The 18,763-nt window shown below is 44.4% G+C and overlaps 1 protein-coding gene across 15 annotated transcripts in view; it reads left to right on the top strand.

Annotated features, from left to right (window-relative positions):
- The window catches only part of LOC149347632 (uncharacterized), a 47,809-nt gene that overhangs the window by 26,375 nt on the left and 2,671 nt on the right, over positions 1–18,763 (top strand). For 5 of the 15 annotated variants that reach the window (XM_089587225.1, XM_089587226.1, XM_089587224.1 and 2 more), the window contains 2 exons: positions 4,384–4,428; positions 5,840–6,723. In XM_089587225.1, coding sequence (XP_089443351.1) covers positions 4,384–4,428; positions 5,840–6,030 — 236 coding nt within the window. In that variant the 3' untranslated portion in view covers positions 6,031–6,723. Of the gene's footprint in view, positions 1–277; positions 421–4,383; positions 4,482–4,936; positions 6,724–7,953; positions 8,049–13,575; positions 13,696–15,838; positions 15,890–17,282; positions 18,633–18,763 lie in introns of those variants that run through there. The other 10 variants (XM_089587228.1, XM_089587227.1, XM_089587229.1 and 7 more) reach the window with 10 other exon arrangements.

Here is an 18,763-nt window from a genome sequence, read left to right as displayed (position 1 = left end):
CAGAACCATGGACGTTATTGTCTGGTACTTGCCACTAATACTTTCACCCTATCACCGCCGCTTTTCATCTCCTTGGTCCCAGACACCCCCCTTCCCAGCATTCCTAGCGCAGCAAAGCTGCTCTGGCAGTGGCTGGAAGCTAATGAGAGCTTAGCATGCCCACAGAACTGCGGCCGTTCATCTCTGTGAATGTCTTGTCAGTGCGATTCGCAGATACCCGCACCTGCCGGCAGCACAACTGCATATTCAGTGAATTCTGTTTGATTTCCGATGGCAGGATGCCCATCACCCCCTGGTCCATCTCAGTGTGACCAGCCGCCCAACACCCGACATCCCCGGAGCCTGAGCCTGACCTGAGTTCGTGTGGAATACCTGCGCCGCGTGCGCGTGGTAGTGGTCGTCACGCAGTCCAACAGACGGGTGAGAACTTAATAAGACACGAGCATGTTCAGGAAGATCCGTAGATGATCATTGGATCATCTTATTATAATTTCCATATATAGGCCACAATAGAGCGTGATGGATTCATTTTGTTTTCAAAACTCTTCCATCCTACAGAACGTCGTGGCCAAAATGGCGCTCATCTTCACGCTAGAAACTGTTCAATGCTTAGAGCTGTTGGTGACTTGGCGCTACGGTTACGTAAAGCGGTGCTGTCACTGTGGTAGCCATAATATCGAAATCGACGACTGCGGGGCCGGACTCTCCCTGGCACTTTCTTTCGCCCAACGCATGCTTCTTCATTTTAGCTTTGCCCTCGGGATAAAATGTGACGGATGATTTGGCTTTTGTTTATATAGGATCCGTTGTTCCTTGCATAATTGTAAAAATCAGTCGTAACACGAAGTGACGGTCTAGAGTTCGATGAATCCGTTTCGATGTAGCACAGAACCATAGTTCGTTGCCCGCCCTGCTGTAACGGGCTTCAATTAGGGCTGTTATTTTTGAGCTATTCAGGCGAAATTTCAGATTCTAACATTTTTCGCGGAACTTCTTCATAGCAGCCACAGTCTCTTTTTATGACATTCCTTTTTGCAGATTAGTTGTAATGGCAGAAAACTACAAATGTGATCATTTTCTCTTTAATAATTCCTTGGAATCCTAGAATATGGGAGAGAAAATGAAGAGGGTTTGGTTTGGTTTGCTTCATGGGGTTTAACGTCCTAAAGCGAGTAGAGCTATGAGCGATGCCATAGTGAAGGGCTCCGGAAATTTCGACCACTTGGGGGTTCTTTAACGTGCACTGACATCGCGCAGTACACGGGCCTCTAAAATTTCGCCTCCATCGAAATTTAACCACCGCGACCGGGATCGAACCCGCGTCTTTCGGGTCACCAGTCGACAGGGTGCCATGGTGACCGCTGCTGCGGGAAAGACCGTAGGCATCTACGATCGAGAGGCTTAGCGAGGAATGTAGGGGGATCGTCCACAGAATCTAAAGTTTTCCAATCGTAAAATCAGCACTTTTAGTTTAGATGCATTACTTTAGCAAACCAAGTGAAGAAGAGAGGCGCAGAATCTGGTAGCAAGAACCTTGCGCAGCTGATCGAGTGTGGCCGCACATAGCTAGCCACTTCGCATCACCAACTCTCCGTGCGATATAGTCGTACCTTGGTTACTTTCTGTCAAAGACACTCACAACGGTGCCGAGAAAGGCTTTATTTATGGGCTTTAGATGGTTTAGATGGTGTATGCCGTAGCTGGCAACAGCATTTCCTGCATTGTTAGTTTTATTTATAAATAACCACTAACAACAAAACAACTAACTAATGTATTCTCCTGACACTTCTGTATTTGTGAATCTGGTAATAAAAAAAGTTGAATTCAAACCTCTAAGATATGCCGCAGGGTGGCAATCCATTTCAATCCTTGTGACGGCAATGTTGGACAAAACGTCAGTCGCATATGTACTATGTGTGCAAAATTATTATTGAAATTTTCGAGAATACAATTTATACCGTAAGACCATTTTATTGCGTAGGCTATAACGAGCAGGCTGACATAGTGTGCGGATAACTGACTATGTGAACCTCCTCACCGCTATATCCAATTAAAGATTTTGGCTGGTTCAGTTAGCGCCCGTCATTGCGGACGCGATCTTACTATGTCCTCTGTCCTCCATGTCCTCCATGTGCTCCTATGTCCTCCATGTGCTAGGATGATTCAACGCAGTGGAGTGGTCTAGGAATGCGCTTTCATGGAGGTGGTATGCACTGAAATGTTAGTGCAAGTAAAGGAATCCCAGGAGGTAGGGATTATTCAGTTACGTGGAAGCCAACGCTTTTCCATTCAAGAATCAGTCGAGCACAATTTCGGTGTGGTGTCCCATATTTTGGCGAATGAGTTTAATAACTTTTTTTTTTGCTGAGCAACGGATCGCAGTCCAAACTATGAGCTCGACGAAAATGACAAATAGCGTATCACCATCGGCTTTCCTTCCTCTTATGACAGAATCTGATCTTTTCAGCATTTTGTCTAGTCTGAAGCGTAGCAAATCTGCCGGACTTGACAACATTTTCATAGGTGATCTGATAAGAACTATTACAGCTCTGAAAAATGTTTTGCTGCTTATCTTAAACGGCATAATTAAAAGTGGTACATGGCCAGAATCACTGAAAAGCACTCACGTTGTTCCTCTGTACAACGTACAGCGGAACAACGTATCCCGGATATTGGAAAAACATGTACTCTCTGTGATGAATGCATTTATTACTAAAGATGACCTAAAGAATGGGAATCAGTACGGTTTTGTCAGTGGGTCAGGAACACAGGTGCTATTGGAAAATCTCTCCGATTTACTGCCCCAAAGCCTGGAGAACAATGAGGTGGCATCTGCACTTTTTTTGTACGTAGAAAAAGCTTTCAGCACAGTAAATCATCAAATTTTGTGCTCTAAACTGTACTCGTATGGACTTAGGGGTCCTTTTTTGTCTTTAATTAAAAACTATCTTAACAATTGTTTTCAAGCAATCATGTTTGGGCCTATCTGCAGTGACTCTGAAAGGCTCTTGTGCGGTGTCCCGCAATAGTCATTTTGTCTCCTTTGTTGTTTAACTTATATTTAAACGACATATGCGACCATGTGAAAGCATCCACCATATTCCTTTACGCCGATCACACTTTACTGGTTTCAAGCAACCCTGATTTTTTATATGCCCTGGGTAACATTCAGGAGGACGCTATTAAAGTTAGTGATTGGTTTGCCTCAAATTTAATACAAATAAATAGCACCAAATCCAGACTTGTCTGTTTTCGAAACCCGCATAACGATGTACCAAGTGTACGTTCCATATCTTTACGCACCTCATATTGCTCTTTGTGTTCTTGTCAACCTATAATTAGCGTCCCGTCGGTTACGTGTCTCGGTATATACATAGCCAGTGATTTGCCATGGAATGCTCATATGACTCCTATTTGCAAGAAACTCAGAAGTATTGCATGCTTGTTGTTTAATTGGTGAACTATGATGCCATTTTCTATCAGAAAATTAGTCGCCCAGGCTCTGGAATGTAGTGTCTTAAAATATGGTATGTGATGTTTCTTTAACTGCTCTTTCACATGGAAATGTCGGGTTAATAGGATTTTGAAAAACATGGCTACAAGCGTTCTCTACTTGCCGGAGGAAAATTTTCCAAACAGTGTCTTTGCCGCAGCCGGTTTGCCTTTTTTTGACAATCTCTTTAAACAAACTCTAATACTGAAATATTTTTGGAACAGCGCGTACAGGCACATAAATACGAAACCGGTACCGTTCAGACATGTTCCTCGTTATCACAAACCGAGAGTGCCCACTCACTACGGCAAAGCAACTAGACAATATTACGTACCAGCTATCTTTAACGAATTACCGGACGATTTATTTTCTTTGACCACCCGCAAAAAACTGCATATTGCTGTTCAAGCGTTAGAGAACCTTTAACATGAATTAAAATCTTATCAGTGCTTTTCCATACTGTTCTGTGCCAAATTTTTTATTCTTTATATTTACGTCTTTTAATCTCTTTTGCCTGTGATGGAGCTCTGAAGTAGCGCGAAGATTGCCGTGGCTGTCGGTTGTCGCCGCGCCAGCCCCCTAGTGGCTTCGGCGTTTCCGTTTTATGTATGTTCGGATTATACTGAATAAAGATTATTATTGGTATTATCGACCAGTCAAATGAATCGCCCGAGAGATTCCGTACAGTTTTAACGCTCTTGATTGTCATTCATTGAAGTCTTTATCATGCTAATTACTGCGCAGCTTCGTTGGAGTTTATTTGGCGAAATGAACGAGTGCCACTTGTCTCCAGCCCCTTAGGCTTAGTTCGGGGAATTGTTTTTGCTGCATTGCTTTATATGCCTTGTAGCCCTAAAAAGCAATAATATCTCATTTTGTTTTCAATACAGCTGGGCCACAAACAACTGAGGCGCCCTTCCAGACGATGACCGGAGGTAAATACATATTGTTTTTGGGTATATGAGTTATCGGAGTGACGAAACATTACTAGAATAAACAGCGTTTTCGCTCCCATGTTGCGAGAAAAATTATATAACCGCACAATATAAGTAATGGTTGAGGCTAATGCTGTAAGAGCTCTTTTTGTTGTAATGCGGGATTTAAGACAAACGTATCAGTGTAATATTATTATTATTCCCCACGTTTGATGTCCGTCTTACATTAAACAAAATCTTCGTACGACCGATGTAGTCCTTTAGCGCTTTTTAGTTGAATTACGCAATGGGCCAGACAAGTGTTTTTCTGCCATAGTAATTAATCGATACGAGTGTCGTAAGCACACTTAGTTTGCAGCGCCCGTTCGCGTAAATAGAAGCATAACGTCGCTCGCTGGTTGTACGCTTTCTCTGATTGTTAGGTGTGACATGTCTTTGTTATTCAGTTTGGCTGCAAGAGATCCAGTGTGTTTTGATTACAGTTTTAAAAATCTCCCCTCTTTCACAGCCACCAAGCAGCCCAGCGTGTACTCCACATCAGAATCGGTAGAGTAGAAGCTTGGACGAGTTGGTGATGGTTCAGTTGCCCCATAGCGCTAAAAAGACACGGACACAGGGGAGACACACAGGACGGGCGCTAACTTACACTTTACATTACCACCTCTTTCTTCTCACTTTGCCCCCTCCGCACAAATCCCTTTCCCAGCAGCACCAACGCTTGTGGCGCCACCTTCAGGCCCACACATTTCTCACCCCCCCCCCCCCCCCCCCGTCTTGTCCTCCTCCACCCCGGAGAGTACTCGCCGGCCTGCCGCTTATGTGACAGCCCAAGAGCCGACTACGCTCATATCCTATTCTCCTTCCCAGCACACTTGCGCCCTGCCTCTTGGCACCTAAACAGTCCGCAGCAGTGGGAGGCTGCTTTGTCCAGCACCCAGCCGAATATCCAATTTCAGCTGGTGACCTGGGCAGAGGACGTGGCGACTAGGCATGGCCTGGACGCCACAACCGGCAGCTTGAAGGCCGCCCGCAATGCTGCTGCATAATTTTGTTTTGTTTTAGGCCTTCTAATAAGTTTTTCACCACCACAACCTAACTTACAACTGAAGTTTATTGCATGAAACCAGGGAATAAAACAGACAAGAGGAGATAAAGCATTTGAAGTAAGGAAGCACTCAAACAGCGTTATCGTCGAACAGGATTTACAGATTAGGAGACATGAAAAGCATTTCCTTGTCAGATAGAAACACTGAGGCAGCACTGACGCACGTATCTTCCTTTTGCGAATGTATATTGAAGGCCTCTATAATTTCCCTAGTAAGCTGATCTTTGTGGCAATCAATGACAACAGAGCTTTTGAAATCCGGATCACAGCCAGGATAACTTATTTGTTTTTCCTTCTTTTTTTTAGCGTTGATGTGGCCAGCAAGATGCCCCTTGACACCATTCCTGACATCATTGTTGTGTTCTGGCAGCCTATCGTTGAGGCATCTGCCTATCTTGCCCATGTACTTCCGGCCGCATTTAAACGGAATAGGTGGTCGAAATTTCCGGAGCCCTTCACTACGGCGTCTCATAGCCTCAGTCGCTTTGGGACGTTAAACCACAATAAACCAAACCAGAATAGATTTCATTTTTTTCACATGTGACATACTGGTTGTTATGGTTGTTTTTGCAATTTATAGTTTTTTTAGGACGAGGGTTGACTCGATTACACAGGTTTGATAACTTGTCGGTAGCGGAGAATACCAACTATACTTTTGCACGGCTCATTATCCACTTGAGGTTGTGGGAAAGTGTGTGGCAATATGGAATAACCGTCAGTTTTTGTTTGTGTCTGTTTTCATCTTTGGAATAGGCTCGCTAGGTTCAGCCTTTCCGAACTGAGAAATTGTATGCTTCAGCAACTTCTGAGCGACAGAAACCAAAAGATGAGGAGGGTAACTTGCTTCCCTTAGCCTGTTGCACTGATTAAGAAAACTAGACTCTGTACAATGTGTACAGGACTTTTTGAGCGCGTTGGAGAGGCATATGTTAGCGATGGCCCGCTTTACTATCTTAGAATGAGCCGAATGGAACGGAAGGCCCGGTTTTTTGCACCATGGCGGATAGGACCAGCAGGTGTGACGTCCCTGGAGGTGGAGTTTTATGCCCAAAAATTGAATAGACCTGTCTTCTGGCACCTCATGCGTGATGGTTAAGGGAGATAAGGCCGTGTTAAAGCATTTTAAGATCTGTTGTACAGTGGCCTGAAAGTTCTGTCCGTTTACACTTGTCATAAAACTTCCTGTTGGGCGAGTTATGCAAGAATTATTATTCACTTAAAGGTCAGTTGCGCTTCGTTAAATTGTTGATTGGGTTACGAAACAACCGACCGAGTTTCTTGTAACATCATAATTTCTACATGGTCCTTTTTTTCCAGCAATTAAACATAAAAAACCACGTGATAGCGCTCCTGCGCTTCCGCATTGTAGCGCTGCCAAGCGCGTCCTGAGTCCTAAGCTGAGCGGCCGACGCCGCTGTCAGCATAGTCCGGATATTGCGTCAGCACATTCTTCCTGATCATAAAAAAACACTGTCCTCTGCGGTAAGTGATAAACAGGCCATCTTCAGCCAATTAAAATGAAGCTCCTATTGAACAAACGCATAGGCAAAACAGAAAAGGAAGGAAAACCAGTGAAGTCAGGTATTTCAAGGTAGCCTCCATTTTTTTATCATTTTGCAGTCCATGAAACTTAGTGGCTGCCATCCACTCGCGCACGCTGACGCACTGTCAGCGCGCATGTTTCGTTCATTCAAAATACGGTTGGGCGTCCTGCAATATGGTAGCGCATGAGCGCAGTCACTTTTTATTTTCCACATTTCCCGGGCTTTCTTCAAACGCCGACAAAAAGAACCACGTCGGAGACACGCTGCTGTAAAAAACTAGATCTGTTCTTTTTTGTCCACCTCTTCAAATTAAGGGCCCCGCTGCGGTGGCTCAGTAGTGACTGCTGACCCGAAAGACTCGGGTTCGATCCCGTCCAAGGCGGCCGAATTTCGATGAAGGCGAAATTCTAGAGACCCGCATGCTGTGCGATATCAGTGCACTGTAAAGAACCCCAGGTGGTCGAAATTTCCAGAGCCCTTCACTACGGCGTCCCTCATAGCCTGAGTTGCCTCGGGGCGTTATACTCCAGTAAACCAATCTCGAAATTAAGGGAACGCACGTGACATTAAGGTGAATAATCGAAAATTTAAATAATTAATGTTATTTAATGAACTCATAACGCAAAATTCAGAAAGAGACTGTGAGGAGCACCACACAATGGCAAGTAATATGTAGGCTTCGTCCAGCTCCGGTGAGCTACTTTGTTTAAACCCTCTGTTCATGTTAGGCGAAACGCCGTGTATATACAATATTCGCCACATGCGTGGCATTGAAACACTGTTGCGTTTGTTTTTGGATGCGCGATATCTTCTCAGTGTGGAGTAGGCTTTGAGCAGGCAGGTCACACTCATTCAGCCTTCGTTCTCGAACCGCAGATGCTTCCGGCTACCACTGTGCACTCGTCACGTGGGTGTACCTGCCCTTCCGAGAGCCAGACCACCACGGATGCCAGAGGGAGCAGTTCGAGGTGAGACAAAGAGCCAGTTGCGTTTTCCTGTTACCCTGTGCACCACGTTTCCAGGGTAGTCAAGTGCAGTGAGGAAAGTGTCGAGATCTGTGCGACTACCATAGTGTTGCTTACGCAACAAAAACAAAACCAGAAAGATTTCTGCGATCACCTTTCGGATGTGAATGACTATGTAGGCGAAACTAAGGGATCTGCACAAAGAACCATCTTTGGGTCTGCGCAGTTTTCTGAAGAAGGCGCATAACATTTATCGACCTTTTTTTAAAAGGTGTTTCCAGTAAAGCTGGCTCTTAATGCTTGCTTTACGAGATCTTGCTTTCTTCGCTTTTGTGTTTTGCTGTTTTCAGTTTCTGCGAGCGCGGGAAGTGCTGATTACCTCAAAACACGTGTATTCTGAGACCATAGCATAAAGTAAATGAGAAATCCGTGTCTGAACATTTTGCCACCACACAATTCTGGAACGATGCTCTGCATTTACGTACCCTTAGCAAAAACTAATACGTTTGGAATATACGGAGGTCTATTTAAAATGTATTTTAAACATATTTTGTATTCTGAATGCACTAAAAATATGCAGGAAATACGTTTCTGAAATTTCATGCTTGGTATTCGAAATATATTTTTAAAATGTGCCAAAAATACCTCACTTAAAGCATACTTCGAGCACTTTTCAAATACATGAAAAAATATGCATGCAGTTTTAGCATCTTGTCAGTGTATTAAAAGTGTATTTTCGGAAATATGCAATTAATTAATCGAAAGTATACTTCAATTCTAGAAAACGGGCAGCCCTTGTAAACGTATATGTATGCAGTTTTAGCATCTTGTCAATGTATTCAAAGTGAACTTTCGTAAATATGAAATTAATTCATCCGAAATATATTTCAATCCTAACAAACGGGCAGTCCTTTTAAACGTCTTTGCACACTTCTAGCTGCCATGAACAGTCGAGTGCTCGAAATCGTGTTTCGGGAAATGGCATTTGCGTGTCGTCAATGTATTTGAAGTGTACTTCCGTAAATACGTAATTAATTCGTCCAAAGAACACTGAAATTCTAGCAAATTGGCAGTCCGCATTAGCATATTTGCAGCGCACTACAAGCTGTCGTTGAACAATCTAATGCTCAAAATCGAGTTTCGGGACATCGCATTTTGGTGCTGGCCATCTATTTAAAGTGTACTTTCGTAAATACGCAATTAATCCGTCTGAAGTATATTTAAATTCTAACAAATGGGTTGTCCGCGTAAACATATTTGCATTACACTTCAAGCTACCGTGGAACAATCTAGGGCTCGAAATGACGTTTCAGCGAAGAGTGAAAACTTTCCCTTTCTTGTCATCCTTTCGTTTATGGTAACTTCTAGCAGGAAGGTGATCACCACTTATTCCCCTGCTACACGGGCGCTTCGAATGCCTTCCAGCCGAATGTCATCTAACGATGCTACATGTGTTCTAAGGGAGTGCTTGAAGATAATATTACGCCAATGAATATTAACGGCGTCAGCATGAAATTTCCCCGGGAGTGCGCCGATGAGGACGACTGCACTCATACTGTTGTTTACATCGCTTGTTTACATAACATAAAACGCAATCTGCGCTTTGGTTCTAATAAACAATCTGTTTTCTTTTTTACTGGTTGTACTCGTGATTGTTTACGCAGTGCTACAATGTGTAGGAAGCGATGATGCGATCGCACGCCTGAGAAAGCCGGGTTGTTGGCATCGCGCAGGACTGGCGCTTCTCGCTTCTTGTCCCGGCTTTCTCCGACGTGACCAGTACTTTTTTTTAAACTACTTTATCCATAAGTATGTATGGCGACTGTTCGCTTTAACTGAAACGGCCTAACTTGTTATCCACAAGCTAGCGACGGCGACGACTGCTGCTGGCCGTAAAGCACGGCTCGGCAGTCTGGGTCACACCGGCGATTCCCGTTCATCGTACGCGTGCCCTGCGATGTAAGCAATAGTTGATTTAAGGTCACTGTTGCCAAAACTACACCTGGTGACCATTTGCATTCGCTAAAGCTTGTGATTCGCTCTTCACAACCGCCGAAATCACAGATCCAACCCTGCGAACTCGCTGGGCCTAGTCGTCGCGGAAGGGAACAGAGCCGTCGTCGATTGAAACTGATTTGGCAAGCGCTTATCGCTGGTGAGTGCTCAGGTATGCACACGTGAAATATAGCCGTTCGTTTCGCTCATTTAGAAGCGCGAGCATGCACACACCGCCGCCTCATCACCGTGCTCTCGCTCAGCCGCCGACAAGGCTGACCGTCCGCCGACAGGATTCGTCGGTGTCGTTGGCCTGAAAAACGTGTCCCTCTAGAATCATATTATAGTAGACTAGATATTTCACTATAATTACATGCTGTTGTTCAGCGTGATATATACTGTCGTTGTCGGACTAGTGTGACCGCCGTCGTCGTCGTCGCTGTACACTGAAAACGAGCTGAGGCTTTCGAATGCGTTTCGAAAGTGTCGTGCAGCACCGCGGCAGTCCATCGAGTCCGAATGTCATTCCTATTCTCGAATGCCATTCCACCCAATGTCATTCGAACATTTCCGTGTGAGAACGTGATAGCATTATACCAGCAAAAGCGCCTTGGGTACTTCTGGGTCCGAATAAGCCAGCGGAAAGGACCCCGTGTGGCAGGGCAGACCGGCTCCCTTACGCGCCCATGTATCTGTTGGTTGACAGTTCGACTCCTGACCTGTGCCTGACGCAAGTTTCAACTAGCAATTCCGTTCTCAATTAATCCCAGATTCGAACGCGACCAGTAGGGTACTTCTGCGATAATTTGGAAGCCCACAGTATTTGCGCAAAAAAAAGGTATCACCGTGCAAAATAGTGCGTCGCTTTCGCTGGGTATATATACGGCAAGGCAAGTATAGCGCTTGTCGTAGGATTTGTTGTTTGCTGTGTCGCTGTCGTCTTGGTATGCTGTATGTAGGTATCTGCCGCTCCCATTCAATCACGTGACCGTATAATATCAGACTCCTGTTGATTAATGATAAATACCCGTGTACGGTTTGTTCTCCAGTTGATGAATTAATCCGTGTTATTCCATGGAGCCGACCAGTAGACTTTCTTTAAGCCCGAGTAAACACATTTTTAATGTATTAAATGTATATTTTTAGTATATTTCTAATGTATATTTTTATTATATTTTTAATGCATTATAAATATGCTAAGCGAGCAAAAATGTACTTTTCACGTATTTTTAAGAACGTTTAAAATATTATTCCTAGTATACTTAGAAAGCATTCGTATTGCAGTTTAAGCATAGGGACAAATAAATGCGAAATAAACATGAAATTAATACAATACGTTTGAAATGCATTTTTAGCACATCCTCTTTTCGCTAAGGGTATGCAGAGGAAGGGCGAAAAAGTTGCTCATTCCCCAGTTTATTTGCCGTGGATGTTGAACAGAAGTGCAATTCTTTAGAAACCAGGATGGATATCTTTAGTTCGTGTCTAGTTTTTTGGCTCCTGACGTCGCTCAGCGCATAGGCCTCTAGGATTTCGCCTCCATCGAATTTTAATGGAGGTGAAATTCTGAGGCCCGTGTACTGTGCAATGAATATCAACTTTAAAGAGTCCTAGGTGGTCGAAGCTTCCGGAACCCTCCACTACGGCGTCCCTCATAACCTGAGCCGCTTTTGGACATTAAACCTGCGTAAACGAAACTTCCATACCATAACCGTGTTTTTGTTGGAGAGGGGTCTCTCTACTCTTCGTGAACCACTGTCTGTTTTTTCTTTTCAGCGTAAGAAGGTAAAAATGCTTCATGTGGATTGGCTTTCGTTTAGCAAAGAATACATCTTTTTATCAAAAGGCAAAAGGGAAATATTCCTTAACCTATCTTTTCACGGAGTTTTATAGTGGGAATATGGGGTCCATAAGATTAGGAAATCATATGGAGATCCTTATCTTGTCTGTATGGTGTTCATAACATTGAACGTGATGACTAAATGAGAGTGTATGTGCCTTCATAAAAAGAACGTAAGATTACATACGAGCTTCCGTATAGTCTATACCTACTGCATATGCTCCATACTGCCTCGATAAGACTTTTTATGGAGACGTATGGAATTATGGAACTCGTCATATAGGTTCTTTCAGTAGGGCGGTGATATGTTTTCGATAATTTCTGAATAAGGCAGTGTTTTTGTCTTTTCGTAGTTATTGAGCAACGGAAGGCAAAGCAGAGGAATTTTCAAATTCCTCTGCTGAAGCGGAACAGTGAAGAAGTGAATATTGGAATGAAAAATTAAACTACAGCCCGTTTTATCGCACTGGAATGAGGCGAATAAATTAGAAGGAAATACTTAACGTCTGGCAGCTTAGCAAATGCGTGATTACGAAAGCTCTACCCTAAAATCAAGACACCGTTGGACACCCGTGTTCTAGAAAATGTGAGACTGCCCTGAAAGTCGGGAATGGTACGCGAGTAGCATTTTGGAAGAAGAATTGAATAGGACAGTTAGTCTATAAACCGAATCGAATATAGAAGAGTGCAGTGAATGAAATCCAAATCGATCGTCTACTAGGTTGTTCGCTATAATTATACGAACATTCGCAAAAAATGAATATCGATGCCAGACAACGAACAGCTAGCGCTTGCTCTCTAACTGTAGAGAGATGGACGATAGATTTCACAATCTGAGGTGCGCAGCACCTAACGAGTATGTTGGCTGTGTGGTGGTTGTTTTATGCGCCCCAAAAAATTTCCAATAGAGCCAAATCTCATTTGGTGAGAGGGATGAGAAGAGTTATGACCATAGGCTTGTGATATCTGGCATTAATCAAGAGTTTACTGAACCTGGCTGCACCCTGCCGCAACTCTCGAGTCTCGGAGGCCGCATGTTTCTGCGTTGTGAGCGCTGCAATAATGGTCCGCGTAGCAGCACACAAAACCAAGATTATTCGCAGCAGCGTAGTATACGATGTCGATGTGGGGCCTGTTTTTGAAGCAGGCGTCAAAGAAAAGTCTCTCGAAAACTATTCAAACACTTGGAGTCGTATTAGATTCGTTTTGAATAACATTGAGCATGAACTATTTTCGTAGTTCAGCTAAACGAAAAGGAGAATATGGAATTCCAAATTTGAAAATATCAGATAGTCGCACACCCCTACTAGAAACTGGGTACTTACTCTGTTTTACTCTCCTTCACATCGGCCACACCGCAATCACGTTTTCCAAAAATTGTTTTTAGATTTGTTTCGTTTAGTGAGACTTTACGTCCCGAAGCGACTCAACGTCTGAAACCTACCTAAGTGACTCGCACACCACACGGGCCTCTAGCCTTTCGCCTCCATCACAACGCAAGTGCCTCGTCCGGGGTCGAACCACCGCGTCTTCCATGTCGGCAGCCAAAGATCATAACCAACAAGCTACCGTGGCGGACATTGTTCGTAGAGTTTCTAGGTTATGGTGCAATTGACGTCTCCTATAAGCGAGAAGCACCGTCGCTATTCACTGCATCCTTTGTACGACATTAGCATCAATATGAGGCGTTCTTCGCAGGTGGCACTCAGCGTTTTGGATGTGGACTGGGGCTAGAATCCCGGGATCAGGGATTCAGCAGCCGGCTCGTACGTTCTGACTTCAGGAGCTGTCCCGTTTCCTCGGGTTGCCGGCGAGTCGGTAAGTGCATGGGGCGACTTTCTGGCTGCAACTGAACTGCCCCGCTGCAACACAGGGGGTGAAACGTGAAGCTACCATTCCTGCACCATGAGGTTTGTCTCCATCATTGAAACGAGTGCCTAACAAGGTGGCTATTTTCGATAGCATCGTTGCCCGTTATAGGAAGATTCAAAGCAACAATGCACGTTAAAGAACCCCAGGTGGCCGAAATTTCCCGAGCCCTCCACTACGGCGTCTCTCATAGCCTTAGTCGCTTTGGGACGTTAAACCCCATAAAGCAACCAACCAACCAACAATGTTTCACCAAACGTATGCGGTTGGAAAGTGCCTTTCGATATGCCTTGATGAGCAGTTAACCTCGGATGCACACAGCAAAACTAAGAGCGCATATTTTGTATGTGAAGAAACGAGTCTTATTCTTAAAACTTCGGTGTCAGTGCACGTTAAAGAACCCCAGGTGGTCGAAATTTCCGGAGCCCTCCACTACGGCGTCTCTCATAGCCTTAGTCGCTTTGGGACGTTAAACCCCATAAACCAAACCAAACCAAACCTCATATCCACTGCCGAAAATCGCTTCAATATTTCATCACAGTTGAGTTTCCCTCTCAGTCTTGTAGAGGGAAATTGCGTTTGACTATTATTGAAGGGTGCTTGACGTCTTGCAAATTCGATATTGCTCAATCACGGGGCTAGAGGACACTTATGGAGAGGTTTTTTATTAACAATCAATAAAACAAATGAAGATACAAACAAGGAGAAAACTTATTTACATTTGACTGACTAGTTGTTTTACGTGAAGAAACCAGTCCTCGGTCCAGCCGAAACAGCTGGTTTGAAACCCTATGACCCCGCCCTCGGTGGAGACAGCAACCAATCAGGTAACTCTATAAGGCTCCACCCAATAAATCACTGGTGAAAGGAAAACGCCACCAATCACCAATTGGGAAAGAACAACACAGCCAATCAATGGTTTTGGAAAGAAGACAACTGACCTCCATGAACACTGTACAAATATGTACATTTTCCACCATCAAGATTTCGGAGTTTTCTCTCTTCCTCGCACGAACTTTGCAAACATTCTCGATTTCCCACGGTGCAGGTTGTTTCTGCCTCTGGTAAACCCAGGTTCGAGGAAAGTCACATCAAGGCCCATCTGCTCAGTACCCTCGCTTACAAACTGTCTTCATGCCAGCAGATAGCGTGGCAATGTCCTGTTGACCGCGCCTCAAGCTGTCAACGCGCGTTGCCGTAGACATGGGACAAAAGCCACGTGACGTGGATCCGTCTTTGCTCAAGAACGTGCACAGTGGGATGCGACCTTACTTACATGTTCCCGGAAGGGGTTTGACCTTTCCGCTATTCTCGAAATCCTCCGCTATCCAGCTCCCCTTATTCGGCTGGGTAGCCAGTGTGACTCAGTTGCAGTTCTCTCTCAGTTGCTTCTCTGCAGTTGTGCGGAGGGCAGAAAAAAACAACTCTACATTCCTTTATCGCGAACTGAGACGCGGCAAACAATGCACAGGGCCGCGAACTTCATTACCACCATTGGCACGAAACAATAATTTCTGGCTGAAATTAAAACATAAAATATTGCCAGTTTGAATATCTCCTTGGACGTCAAAAGCATTACCATGCCTGATACTATGCATACAAAAAATAAATAATAAAAACCCATTGCTTTATTTGCGACGCTGGGCTCATTCAAGTACATGACAGAGACAAGAACCCTCTGGCGTTACCGAAAAGCGCATTTGGTTTTCGCGTCGTTTCCGGGCTTGACCCGGGCTTGTGCAATTCAAGAGCTGGGCCACGTAGGTCAGGTTACTGCGTGGGTCCGGGCCTATGAACAAATTACAGCCAGAGGAGAGCTCTGCAATGCGCACACCTGGGCATAGAAAAGAACCCAAGTCCACTGCAGCACTCGAGATCCCATCTTACGTCATACGCAGAAACAGTTTGCGCTCAGTTTGCTCTCCATCTCTTCCTGACTGATATTTACCAACCATTTAGCTTATCTCACGCGGTTTCCAAGCCGCGGCCAAACCAAATGTAGTCATAAGGTACATCATTTATCAGTTTCTAAAACCCAGTCATCTGGAGTAGTTGTTGTTCATCACGAGACACGAATTTCATCTTTCTGCAGAAGGAGAGAGGCAAGCCGGAGAGAGCGAAGAAGGCGAGAACTGGGAAAATGGTAAGTGTGCGATGTATTGTTTTTCTTGGCCTTTGGAGAGCAACGCGACGATCGATTCTGGAACATGTATCGAGCTGAGAAATAGCCTCTTCTCAATACGTTAGCATCATTATTTGCAGATCTCCAGCGCATATTGCATAAATTGATTATGTAAATTGGTTTTTGAGGAAACGTAATGGAGCAGTATCTATCTCACGTAACTCGGTGGATACCGGAACCGCGCCATAAGGGAACACAGGAAGGCAGAAGTGAAAGAAGAAAGACAGAAAGAGGTGCTGTAGTGGAGATCTCCGGAATAATTTCGACCACCTGGAGATCCACAGAATAATTTCGACAACCTGGAGTAGTGGCTCAGTGATTACGGCGCTTGGCTGGTGACCCGACAAACGCGGGTTCGATCCCGGCCGCGGCGGCTGAATTTCGATGAAGGCGACATTCTAGAGGCCCGTGTGCTGTGCGATGTCAGTGCACGTTAAAGAACCCCAGGTGGTCGAAATTCCCGGAGCCCTTCACTACGGCGTCTCTCATAGCCTCAGTCGCTTTGGGACGTTAAACCCCAATAAACCAAACCAAACCAAACCAAACCAATGATTATATATCAGAATATCGGAATTGGAAGGTATTTAGACGTGAGATATACAAGTATCTAAGCGTACGCACAAATCATGGGGCAACTGAATGTGACGCCGGCCAGAAAAAGCAATGAAAATATTATGAGAAATGCCCTCTCATGAATGAAAGGGTGCTCCTGGATACAATAAACTGTAATTGATTCGAGCATTCTTAAAACATGCAGTGGTTCTGGGCACGTCGTTGGCAGGTGTTAGTAACTAAGATCTGGCAGACATCCTGTGCTTGTTATTTAGCAGAGGGAAGTGTAAGCCTGCTCCAGGCGCCTGTTGCAGTACGAATAGGGAAAGGAATAAGGGTTGGATAAGAATGCGGGATGAGATGGGGTGGATTTTCGAAAGGTTGCAAAGTGACCAGGATCACTCGGTGTGGAAAGCATCTGAACCAGAGTGGGGACAATAATGAGGTACAATTCATTTCAGGTGCCTAACCTCTGTTGTAGCTTGACTACTTGGAGGAGAAGAATCTAGCCCCTCGCTAAATTTTAAAAAGAAAAAAGTTAGGAAATGCAGGGAGAGTGGACTTGGGAGAGTATAGAGCACACTTCAGAAATATTCACTGCCGCGAAAAAAAAGGCAGCCAAAATGAAGTCGAAACTCCATATGTTAATCCAAATAAAATTTGAAGTTCCAACACTTTGCAGATAAGCACTTCATTTGGGGCGCAAAAAATTGCCGCTTAAAGTCAGAATGACACCTTTAAAATGTGCTTATGGTTTCGCTTTTTGGCGCTGCAATAAGCACTTTTTATGGTTTCTATGCAGACATCACCCCTGGCTGCCCTGGTTATGTACCTTCCGTGATGCCATTCGAAGTCTGGTCGGGACGACGAAACAAGAAAGGCAGCGTTATTACAGACAGCTCCTCGAGCGCGAAAGGCTGAAAAAGCAGTAAGTAATGTATAAAATATCGAATTTTTTTGTGCATGTCAAGTAGCCCCTGCAGTCCACGTGGCTATTGGAAAAAGCCAAACTTTGTCAAGCCAGAGCGCCAAGGGTAGCTTTCGAAATGCTAGTGACCGGGTACAAATCTCTATTTGCAGCTAGCCGCCGCGGTGGCTCAGTGGCTATGGTGCTCGGTTGCTGGCCCGAAAGAAGCGGGTTCGATCCCGGCCGCGGCGGTTGAATTTCTTTGGAGGAGAAATTCGAGGCCCGTGTACTGTACGATGTCAGTGCACGTTAAAGAACCCCAGGTGGTCGAAATTTCCGGAGCCCTCCACTACGGCGTCTCTCATAGCCTCAGTTGCTTTGGGACGTTAAACCCCATAAACCAACCAACCTATTTGCAGCTAGGTGCCTAACTCTACAAGTAAAAAGTTAAAAATGAGTTAACCAGCTTACTACTTAAGACAGTTGACCAGTTTTCTTGGTTTGCCAACACTAGTAATACTGTGCCTCAAATGCCGTATTTTTACTCCAAAAAGCCTTTTTAATTTTTAAGGTGTTCCCTGAAACACCGGTACATTTCGTGTGTATGGTTACAAGGCAGAGTTTGTTTATGTAGTGAATGTGTGAATTGCACATGTCCAAGTGGCAGGAGCAAGTGCCTTCATAGAGTAGCAGGACAATATGAACCGTTACGAGGGGGACAATTTTTAATATTATTTTTATCCATATGGCACATACGAAAAAGTTATGTCATGATATGCATTGCCCTTAGAATGTGTAAAGAACAGTGTCTCTATGTTTTACAGAAATACGTAAAAGCTATCCCCCTCCCGCAATGTTTCTCTTCTGGCTGTTCAAGGCTTTTTGTTTCGTCATTTTCTCTCAGAATTCTTCCAAGAAAATAAAATCACTCAGTAATATCTGCCTAAGTCAATGAATTGTGTGCATTCCTGTCAAGAAACTAAAACCTTGAGCGTTAAAGGTTTGCACCCGGGAGTCTTTCTCGGGAGTCTGACACTTTGTTATAGTTCACGACAGCCTAATGGGACATTTCTACAGTCGAGAGATATTTTAAGCTCCACATTCTTATCGAAAAACGGGTAATACAAAACCGCACCAAACAAAAAGAAACAGTTTTTCGGCTTAGCGGATTCGCTCACATCTTATGGCTTCCCCTTTGAAGTCTTATTCAAAACTTCTTGCGTTCAAGAACAGCTAAATTAACACGAAAACTGTCGTCTGATGATTAGGCTTAGTTAAGAAAGGTTACGTTGGCTCATAGGTGCACTCGGGGAAAATGCTTCATATGCTAGTTTACTGCTTTCTTTTAGCAATGTTTTTAAGGCGAAAGCCTTTAA

This window comes from Amblyomma mixtum, chromosome 4 (assembly GCF_055824585.1).
Source record: "Amblyomma mixtum isolate Tamu chromosome 4, ASM5582458v1, whole genome shotgun sequence".
Lineage (NCBI taxonomy): Eukaryota > Metazoa > Arthropoda > Arachnida > Ixodida > Ixodidae > Amblyomma > Amblyomma mixtum.
The sequence above is the reverse complement of the archived record's forward strand: the minus strand, read 5'-3'. Positions and strand labels throughout refer to the sequence as shown.